Here is an 11,810-nt window from a genome sequence, read left to right as displayed (position 1 = left end):
AAGTAAAAGCAATAAGCTTCTAAGGCTATCCACCTAGGATTTAAAACCTCCAATTGTAATAAGATATATCACTTATTAACATTTTTTAAAATTTATAGAATTTTCTATTTTAAGAATTATTTTATAACAACCTATCAGGATTTGACATATCATTCACTAACATTTTTTAAATTTCTAGAATTTTTTAGAAAAAAGAAAATTTTAAAGTTATGGAAATAAAAGAACTATGCACAATATCCCACATCGGTTAGAAAAGTTTTAGACAATGGTTCAAAACCAATATAAATAAGATTAATATGCTTCCAACAACGAATGAGCAGGAAAGCTTGATTTATGAAGCGTCCAAGTTTAAAAATTATTCGGTTTGATCCGGTTTTTTATTTGATCAAATTAAAACTTTAAAAAGTTTCAAATAATATTATAATTTTTAAAATTCTTAAAAGTTTAAATATTATAAATATTAAAACTTTTAAAAGTTCTTAGCTTTTAAAAAGTTTTTAAATATTATATTTTTAAAAGGTTCAAATTTTATATTTCGAAACCTTTTAAAAGTTTAATATACTATAAATATTGATGTAAAACATAAATTATCTTATTTATCTACGTTTGTGCTTTTTATTTTTTATGAGCTACAAAACATATTTTTGTGTATGATTTTATAGATAGTTGATATTCTTTCATTAATTTTTTTTTTGGGTCTAAGGAAGAATGATTGACATCGCAAGACGCCAAGACCTTGATTTGATGTTTGAGTCAAGTTTTTGAGTTTAAAGAAGAAAGATGGACAACAAACACACATGTTTTATTAGCTATACATAGGCATGACCAGAGTTACGGTTGTCACGGTTATGGTTTATTAACCATCGGTTATGGTTAGAAATATTGTTTAGCCTTAACTATAACCGTTTAATAAACGGTTAAACGGTAACATTTAAATACGGTTCCGGTTCAAGTAGTTACGGTTATATACGGTTACGGTTATTTGAGAATATGATACATTTGATATTATTTGATGATATAACATAATTGATATTATTTATTTATAATTAATATGTTCTTATAGTGTACTCATATTTCTATATATCATATGATTCATATTAAATAAATTATTATTAGTATATGTTATTAAGTTTTTAAAATATTATAAACCAAGTAAAGATTTTGGTTGGAGAAGATTCTAAATATGAGGATCTAAAACAAAATAAGTATATAGATAAAATTATCAATAATTGGATGCATGTGTTAACTATGCTGCTCTTCATGAATTTCACAAATTTTATGAGAAAATAAATAATTTTGTTCTTGGAGTTTGATGGGTTAACAAGTTGTGTGGTAGTCTAAAAAAAAAAATTTCAGTAGAAGAATGTGAAGAAGTTGACGAGTAAGAAGAAGTAAAAAGTATAACGAAGAAACAGACGGTAAAAGTAACAATGAAAATTACCACAAATTTTGACAATGAAAATGATAATATACTAATTTTTTTAATAAAATCATATTTTATTACCGTAATCAATCATATATAATTTTCATCAAAATATATCTAATAAACCCACGCGTAGCGTGGGTTCAAAACCTAGTAATTATAAAACAACCCTTCCTTTTTATATGAGTTTTTTTTTCTTTTTCTTTTTGGCTTTTGTTTGGTTATAATATTTTTACTCATAGTTCTTTTTAGAAAAAGAAAAAGAAATCTATGAGTAAATTATTGACGTAAAAAAAAGTACTATGAGTAACTATGGTTTGAAGATGGATTTTAACCATAATACAGTAAAACCTCTATAAAATAATAAGGTCGGGACCATGAAATTTTATTAATTTATAGAAATTTTAATTTATCGATAAATTAATAATTATTAATTTATGATGATATTCGTTCATTTTCATAACTTTGAAAAAATTATATAACAAAATAAAATACTTTTGTTATCATTCACATTTTAAAGAATTTTCTTAATTTATAATCTTGTCTATCGTAATAGGATGAATGTCAATTATTTACTATATTATCTAGGTAAAAATGATAACTGTTAGAAGTTTAGAGTTTAGAATAAATTGCTACTGCTATCATTCATGGTAATGATGAAGTCGAAGAAAATATTACGGTAGCTTTAAAACCAGTTATATGTAAAGAAAAAAAATTTGCATCTAGGACTCTCCACAATTTTTTATGCTATTTGAGAAGACACCAACTAAAAAAATTAGAGATAAGCTCCAATAAGTATGCAAATTCAAGAATATACAGACAAAATAAAATCATATTTCACTAGATTTTCTTACATATATATATATATATTAGTTTATGTGATTACTAATTTATGATATTGATGAGACCATATTTTTACATATGATTTCCAAAAAAAATATTATCTTATTATTTTATTAAAATGTGTCCTTTTTTTACACCAGTCCAACTTGGAATCGGAAGAATTTATTAATTTATAGCGAGTATTAATTTAAATAATATTAATTTATAGAGGTTCTACTGTACTAAGTATAAGTAAATTTTGTTTTTTACACACCACAATTTAAGTTATTTTCACGAAGAATAATAATAATTGTAGTCTAGTTTCGTCACATTTTGGTTAGAAAGGCCTAAATTGAGCACCTCTATATGTACCGATACGCGTCTATAGTTTTAATTAATACTACTAAATACTAATTACATACTCCCTCCATTTCAAAATAGAGGATGTTTAGAGAAGTATTTTTGTTTCATAATATAGGATGTTTCCAACTTTCTATGTAACTTTTAGATTACTTTTATATTTTATATTATGCAGTCTTGTGTATGATTGGTTAATCATTTTAAAAGTAACTATTTTTTAATATGCGTGTTTTAACTAAAACATTCTATATTTTGAAACGGATGGAGTATTTTACTTCCTCTGTCCCTGATAGTTTGATGTTTTGCTTTATACAGCCTAACATGTGGAGAAAACATAAAGTAAAAAAATTATATTAATTTTTAGGGACAAGAAAAGATCCTAAAACATCAATTTATGGGAGACAGAAGCAGTACTGTATATGTTTTCGTATTTTGTAGGATGTTGCTGGGTAGTGTGAGCAATCATGTAGTAACAAATGCAACATGTCCAGTAACAGTTGTTAAGGGCTAATTAAAGCCTCTCTTGTCCTTTAATTCGACCAAGTTAATAGTAGTAATATTACTAGTGACGTGTGGCATTCATGCATTTTTTAGATATTTTGCAAATTTGTGAAACTGATTAGTGTGTATCAACAAATGAAATTTACTACTTTTATTTATTAGAGAATTTGTTAAAAATGTCATTTTTGATATACTTCTTTTCAAAAATACCCTCTTTTCTGGCCATTTTTATTTTTGCCCTCTTTTAATTTTTAATGACCATTTTACCCTTAGATGAAAATTATTTTATTCAATAAAAAGAAAAACAAAATTTTCCCGCCAAAAAATTTCCGACATATTTTCCCGCCAAAAAATTTTCGAAAAAATTTTCCCGCCAAAAATTTTTTTGTCAAAAAAATTTTGATAAAAAATTTTGACAAAAAAATTTTCCCGCCAAAAAAAATTTACAAGGTTTTTAAAAGGTTTTAAAAGGTTTTTTAAACAACTTGTAAACGCTTTTACAAGATTTTTAAAAGATTTTTAAAAGGTTTTTAAACACCTTGTAAACGCTTTTACAATGTTTTTAAAAATCTTGTAAAAGTTTTTATAAGATTTTTAAAAGGATTTTAAAAGGTTTTTAAAAGCATTTACAAGCTTTTTAAAAACATTTACAAGGCTTTTAAAAGCGTTTACAATGTGTTTAAAAACCTTGTAAATGCTTTTAAAAAACTTAAAAGCGTTTATAAGGTTTTTAAAATGTATAAATTTCAATATTTTTGGCGGGAAAATTTTTCGATTTTGGCGAGAAATTTTTTTTTTTTGGTGGGAAAAAAAAATTTGGCGGAAAATTTTTTTGGCGGGAAAATATTTTTGATTTTGATGACTGTACATTCTTGCTGTCACTCAAAAAGGGTAATTTGGTCATTTTGTATATAAAGAAGGGTAGTTTTAAAAAGGGGTGTTTGGTCAACATGAAGGGGTATTTTTAAAAAGGGGTATGAGAAAATGGGCATTTTTGAGAATTCCCCTTATTATTAATACTAACGTTTTGTATCAGAACGAAGTAATGATCAAATGAAAAAATAATACATTAATTAGCTAATTATAAGAAACTTCGAGTTAGAATTTAGAACATTAAATCATGATTCAATAGACATTAATTAATTGGCTCTGTTTATAAAATTTAAATTCCAATGTTAGAAAGTTCGAGTTATTAATCCATTATTCAACAAACATTATTTCTCAAATTGAAATTCCAATACGTAAAAAGTTGGAAGTCTACAGATCTACGTATCTTATTTTATCACTCAAAATCTAAAAAGAAAGGAAGTTGGTGCTGTAAAGAATAACTTTCCAAAATGCAATTTTGGTTTTAGATGGATAACAATCGATCAAGACTAATCAATCCGTTAGTTAAAGGATAATATCAGTAAGTACGATCATGACCTAGTTGGACTTTATCAAAGTGGGCTTATAAACATAGCCGAGATGGGTAGTCTAAGGTTATTGTGTTGGATCATGATCTGATCGGATAAATTTGGGTTTTCTGAAAAGATTTAGTTTTGGGCTGAAAATCTTTATAAAACTACGCTTTTCGATCCAGTTGTTGACAAGCTCGTGTAAACTAAAGGAGATAGAAGATCCGATCTTGAATGACACCGTTGGAGATTAAATTTTCATTCTTTGGTTAGTGACTGATTTAGAAATTTGTGCATTCATGAAGAAAGAGAATATGGGCTACGCAAAGAAAGTGAACAATGGAAGTAGGTTTTAGGTGGAAGAACAATTGTCATAACTGATTGAAATTAATCAGATGGTCCAAAGATGGTTTTGGTGAATCCAATTCGAAATTATAGCCGTTGGTTTCTATGTGTGACCTTCAAATATAGAAAGAGTCGTTGAGTTTAAATTTTGGTAAAAACAAATTATGATTATGTTGGCTATTCTAGATCCCTAGGTATGTATTTTGATGTTACGTAAGATTATTACGATATTATTTGCGTTGATGTATTATGGACTGGGTTAAAGTTTGCTTAAACTTGAATGGCGAGCCAAATCATTTTTTCCATGGTCACTGTGTTAAATAATGAACTAGTTTGATTTGATCAATTATACATTACTTGTGTTCAATAGCTAAGATAGTCAATCAGCATGGCATTCAATCATGGATTAAACTGTTTTTTTTTTTCCAACCAAACACTAACTAGAAAAAAACTTCAAGATTAGTAGCCTAAACCGGAGGAGAAAAGTTTACAAAGAAAATTGCATAAATTAAAGAACGAAACGACCGAACGAGATAATCAGCCTTCAAATTTTCCGTGCAAGGAATCTTGGACAAGGAGAAGAGCGGAAAACTGGCCCGTAGCCTAAGGAAGTCATCTAGAATATTAGAAAAAGCCGGCCAGTCCTCAGGAGCTTGAATCATCGCTATTAGTTCTGTGCAGTCCGTCTCGAAACGCTGGCAAACCACACCATTGGCAAGGAGACACTCCATGACCCAAAGTAGAACCTCTACACCATTGGAAAAGAGATTAAACTAGTTTTTTCGGCGGGTAATATGTATTTTTGAGATAAAACCATATATATATGTATAGTTAATGCTTTTCGATCTATACTAGATTGATCTGGTCCAGCTTGAACTGAGTTCTTGACTTAGTTGTATCAACAATTAGTAGTGTCATCCTAGAGTTTATGGAAGTCTAAAACTAAATTAAAAGTGACATAATTTATATAGAATTGTAACAAAATTAAATCATCAACGACAAAGAATATTCGGGCAAATAATTTCATTGATATCAAATCAAAAAAAAATATAAAATCAATATGCAGAACATTTGAAAACAATTTTTATTACATAAATAGAGATATAAATCTGATGTTGAAGTGAGAAAATACATAATAGAGAAGTAAATCTGACGTTGCTTTTCGAGGATAAGTCTTACAAATAATAAATTTTATTATAAAAAATAATATAGAAAGACCGAATATAAAATATTTCTTTCCTCATTCGATACGCGTCTTCATAATGTTTCATTGGTTTTTCTCAAAATTTATTTCTTAGTATTTGCAAGTTGTTGAATTGGCTACATTGTTTAGAAAAAAAAATATTTTACAATAGATTCATATTTCTATTCTGCATGAAGTTGATGATATCTTTCCATCCTCCTAATTTATGAAATAATTTACATAATAAAATAGGATTAAAACCAATTGATTAATATTTTAAACAGTAATTATTTATTTATTTTATTTTTAACTAAAAATTAAATTTATTTTATTTTTAACAAAATATTTTAAACACAAAATTTTTGTAATAAAATAAAAATATGTTTACATGCTTTTTTCACTGTAATAAAAACTAAATATAACAGAAAAAATTTTAAAAAAAAAACAGAAAAAATTTAAAAAAATTTAGTTGACAGTTGACACTAGAGATTAACACTTTGCATTTTCATATTATATATAAATTTATGGATAATAAATAGTGTGGTTATAATTAGGTGATATATAGGCCCCGCAGATTCAAAAATAATAATAAAAAAAAAATTACACAATTATTATATACAAGTTTTAAAGTCTAATATTAAATCTTATAATGCATATATTTAATTTTAATAAAAAAGAAATTTCACAATTGTAAACTAAATAGAGAGAAAAAATGTATGTTGGTTTGAGTTCACCCTTAAAATTAATTCGACCAATAATACATAGAAAGCAAATCTTACCCCAATACATTGTACACAAATTATATGAAATATATCTCTAATACATATTTGAATTAAATATTATCTTTGAACATATAACTAAATCTAGACCTTTTAATATATAATTCTACCCACTCTATTGGTAATATCTAACTTTTTCCATTCTTCCCATTTATGATATAATTTTTTTTTTTTTTTTTTTATAATTGGCCATCATATCACCCTTTTCCCCTATAAATACTGATTAACTTGTGCATTGAGAAAACCAAAAATTGTTAGTAAACACAAATATTTTTTTTTTGAGAAGAAGAAAATGGAGAATGATGGTAGTGGGAGCTCATGGAATGAACAATATGCTTCGGAAGACTCCAAGCAAAGCGGGAAGAGGACCGGTCATCGCCATACCCCTCAACAGATCCAAGGACTTGAAGCGTAAAACCTTTATTATTTATTTATACATTTTCGATAAAAATTTATGATTTTTTAATATTACATATCATTAATTTGGATTTCTGAAATTGTATCAAGTTTTTTCATGGAATGTCCACATCCAGACGAAGCACAGCGACAACAGTTGTGTGAAGAATTGAAACTCGGGCCTGACCAAGTCAAGTTTTGGTTTCAGAACAAAAGGACTCAATGCAAAGTATTCATCTTGAAAAATCCTTTTTAAAATACTCTTCAATAATTTCTCAATATATTTTAACAATAAATAATTTATTTTTTCATATGCTATAGGCCCAAGAGGAAAGAGCCGGTAACTTATCACTTCGTGCAGAAAACGAAATTCTCAAAAATGAGAACGAAGCTATGTTCGGGGCATTAAGTAGTGTACTATGTCCGGATTGTGGAGGTCCTCCTTTTGGCAGAGAGGAACGCACACTCAATTTCCAAAAATTGCTTTTGGAAAACGTTCGTCTGAAAGAGCAGGTATTCATATATATATATATATATATATATATATATATATATATATATATATTTGGATGTTTTATTAATTTGACTAATCATCATATTTTTCATTTAAATTTACAACAAAATTATATTAACCTTTTTTTTCAAAACGCTATTTAGAAAACATAATAAAAATTATATATATTGCTTGTGAATCTATATACATTTACACATACGCCACTATATAATTATTCATCATATTTTTCATTTAAATTTACAAACAAAATTGTACTAATCTTTTTTTCCAAACGCTATTTAGAAAACATATAAAAATTATATATATTACTTGTGAATCTATATACATGTACACAAAAATGCAACTATATAATTAAGCATCATATTTTTCATTTAAATTTACAAACAAAATTGTACTAATCTTTTTTTTCAAAACCCTATTTGAAAAACATAATAAAAATATTTGGAAAACATGATAAAAATATTTGGAAAACATAAGAAAATTATATATATTGCTTGTGAATCTATATACATGTACAGATACGCCACTATATAATTATTTACTTTTGTGTGAAGCGTGACAAAATCGCCCATTTGCTATCCAACATGTCCAAACGACCGACCGTGGGGGACCCATTTGCTTCTGTTCCTACCCAACACATCTCCTCTTACGGAATCAACCCAAGCAATATGTTCGACCCGTCTAGCTCATTCGGACCACCAACTTCTCAACCCATCCAACCACAACCAATATCCCAAATGGATGTAAGCTTGTTGTCTGAAACCGCGGCAAGTGCGGTTGAAGAGCTCAAGCGGCTGTTTTTTAGTGAGGAACAATTTTGGGTTAAGTCCTCTATCGATGGCACAGATGTGATTGATTCAGAGAACTATGAAAAGTTCTCGAACGCTGTCAAAAAGTTCAGGAGCACGAGTGCCTATGTCGAGTCTTCCAAGGATGTCACGGTGGTTCCAATAGAAGCTACTACCTTGATTGAAATGTTCTTAGATGCGGTAGGTATTAGATTTGTCGTCTCTAGGAAAAAATATTACGTTTTGACTTTAAGACACGTTGGTTTATCCTAAATTAAGGGTTGGATGGATCTAATGATGATGAATAAAATTAAATATGAAAATGTTACTTGTTTATTGTAGGAGAAATGGAAAGAGCTTTTTCCAACGATGGTGAACAAGGCCAAGAAGCTACATGTGCTCGGGTCGGAGCTTCCTATTAGAGAGAACTGCAATATTTTGCGAGTGGTGAATTATTTTTATATTAGAACCATTATTTACGTAACCAACTTACAGTTTTCATTACCATTCATTGAAATTAGGGATTATTTTGTTTAAAGACGCACAATCCTGCATGTAGAAATCTAATATGGGCAAAACATTTTGTATGATAACATGTAAATATACTCATCATTTGATGTTTCGAACGTGAATGAAATTTGATAGATGTGGGAGCAACTACACATTCTGTCGCCGCTAGTGCCACCAAGGGAGTTCATGATCGTGAGGTGCTGCCAAGAGATCAGTAAAGGGCTCTGGATTATTGCTGACGTGTCACATAACGTTGACTTTGACTTTGACTTTGTCAATGCTTCTTGTTACAAACGTCCTTCTGGTTGTCTCATCCAGTCGATGCCCAATGCTCAGTCGAAGGTATACCTCTCTGATCTCCATGGTCTCTTGGTCGAACTCATAAATGACATTTTATATATTGCATTTGGCTGATGCTATCAAATATTACAGGTAATGTGGATTGAGCATGTGGAAGTGGCCCAGAAACTGGATACACATAAAATCTATAGAGAGCTTTTAAGCGGCGGGTCAGGCTACGGAGCTAAGCGTTGGATTGCCACACTTGAGAGAATGTGTGAGAGGATGGCTCTCACCTCCAACCTAACCCTTCCTGCAAGTGACTGGAGCGAAGGTACGTATCATCTTTACGACTAACTAAAATGATGACTTCAAATTGTGAAACTGAATTAAAATATGTTATTCTTTTTATCACGTGATTTGAGTGGTATGATTGTATCATTTTGATTATAATCGAATTTACCAACATGTTTTTTAAAAAAAAAAACTTTAGTCAACATTTTCTTCAATTTCTATAAAAGAAATTAAGAAACATTTTGCGAGTCAAAATTTGGATGACGAATATACGGAAGTTTTTAATCTTCAAATGGATGAATATACTGACTCATAAAAGCATACAAAGAAAGAATATTTTTCCGTGTATATCTAAATTTATTTCCGAATTATTGAGTTTTCTAATTTTTAATTTAAGAAACAAAAAAAAATTACTTTTGTGATATTTTTTATTATTTTTATAAAAGTATGACATATTTACAAATATTGTTACAAATTTTATTTTATTTTATTTGCTTTGTCTAATCTTGGTTGTAATTTTTGAAATCTTTTGTAAAAATAAATGGATTAAGGAAGGTCATAGATCATGTATAATAAATACATATCGTCTAACCAGCTAAAAAATGTCAAGCGCTGGTCGGATAATTTTTATATCACATATCTCTAGGTTCAAACCGAAAGACATGCAACTTTACGTTATTACATTAGTTATTGTTTATTTACGTATATAGTTTCTATAATAATGTGGCGTTTGATCAAGTTATTATATTGTGGCAGTCATAAGGACAGGAGAAGAAAGGAGAAGAGTTTTGAAATTAGGTGAGAGAATAATAATGAATTTCAACGAAATGTTGACCATGTCCGGAAAAGTTGACTTTCCGCAGCAGTCGAAATGTGGAGTGAGAGTCTCGATGCGGATGAACCTCGAGGCCGGTCAACCACCCGGTTTAATTGTTAGCGCTGCTTCGTCTCTAAGAATCCCTCTCCCTCCTGTGCAAGTCTTCGACATCCTCCGGAAACTCGACACTCGTCAGCAGGTTCTTTTCTTTTCTCTATCTCTTTCTTAATCTGTACGTATGATCATCATATTTTGTGAGCTTTGATACGTGAAACTAGTACTAGTTAATCAGTCCAGATTTTGATTAGGGATTTTGGTTTACTAAATTGCATGTCTCTTACTGTTGCATGTCTTAAAGAACGTACTAACACACATAAAAAAACGTGTAACAGTGGGATGTTCTTGCCTATGGGACCGTAGTCACTGAGATCGCGCGCATTGCCACCGGATCAAGTGAAACCAATTGCTTAAGCATCCTCCGGGTACATGTATATATCTCTTCTGAACGACTTTTTATATAATTAAGCGTTTATTGGCATATTATATTACTCTAATAATCTTTAATCGTCGTGCGTGTGTATATAATCTACATTTCAGCCAACGCAAGAAGAGAATAATAATGGCAAGATGATAGCACAAGAGTCAGACAAGGACGACATGTTAATGCTGCAAGATTGCTACATGGACGCCTTAGGAGGCATGCTGGTGTACGCTCCTATGGACATGGCTACAATGGATACCACTCTCTCCGGCGCGGACGTCAAAATTTCCGATATTCCAATCCTTCCTTCTGGTTTCATCATCTCAAGCGATGGCCGGCGATCGACTGTGGAGGACGGCGGAACCTTACTCACGCTGGCCTTCCAGATCCTTGTCTCTGGCAGGACCAGTAGGTCGAGAGAGGTGAATGAGAGGTCGGTGGATACAGTGAGTGCTTTGATCAGCTCAACTGTTCAAAAGATCAAAGGTTTGCTCAACTGTCCTGATCAGTTTTGAGTGAGAGAATATGCCGTGGAAGATTCTCCTCTGTTTTCATTCTTGTTTTGTTTAAGACAATTATTTTTGGGGGTTTTTTATGACTTTGGGTATAATGATTTTAAGGACATGATTTAAGATATTTTCGGTCAGTATTATTACAGACCGATTTATGATAATAATTAATAAAACAACCCTTCTTTTTTATATTAGTTTATTTTTTTCTTTTTCTTTTTGGCTTTTGTTTGGTCATGACATTTTTACTCATAATTATTTTTTAAAAAGAAAAAGAAATCTATGAGTAAATTATTGACGTAAAAAAAAAATTATGTATTTAATAACCATAATACTATGAGTAAACTAACTATGGTTTGAAGATGGATTTTAACCATAATACTATAAGTAAATTTTGTTTTTTTATATAAAA

The 11,810-nt window shown here is 29.5% G+C and overlaps 1 protein-coding gene across 2 annotated transcripts; it reads left to right on the top strand.

Moving 5' to 3' along the window:
* The first annotated feature begins 6,757 nt into the window (after positions 1 to 6,757).
* LOC104744414 (homeobox-leucine zipper protein HDG8-like) lies at positions 6,758 to 11,590 on the top strand. 2 transcript variants are annotated; one of them, XM_010465472.2, is made up of 10 exons: positions 6,758 to 7,221; positions 7,318 to 7,435; positions 7,528 to 7,719; positions 8,275 to 8,709; positions 8,851 to 8,955; positions 9,154 to 9,360; positions 9,451 to 9,631; positions 10,348 to 10,607; positions 10,801 to 10,896; positions 11,006 to 11,590. In XM_010465472.2, exons 1-10 carry the CDS (start codon positions 7,103 to 7,105, stop codon positions 11,402 to 11,404), a joined length of 2,112 nt encoding a protein of 703 aa, XP_010463774.2. In that variant the 5' UTR covers positions 6,758 to 7,102; the 3' UTR covers positions 11,405 to 11,590. The 2 variants fall into 2 exon arrangements, with proteins under 2 accessions (XP_010463774.2, XP_087342990.1); XM_087486864.1 differs by having other exon boundaries at positions 6,992 to 7,221; positions 10,801 to 10,890.
* Positions 11,591 to 11,810: the final 220 nt, after the last annotated feature.

This window comes from Camelina sativa, chromosome 15 (assembly GCF_030686135.1).
Source record: "Camelina sativa cultivar CO46 ecotype springtype chromosome 15, ASM3068613v1".
NCBI lineage: Eukaryota > Viridiplantae > Streptophyta > Magnoliopsida > Brassicales > Brassicaceae > Camelina > Camelina sativa.
Note: the sequence above shows the minus strand (reverse complement) of the source record. Positions and strands in the feature narration are given on the sequence as shown.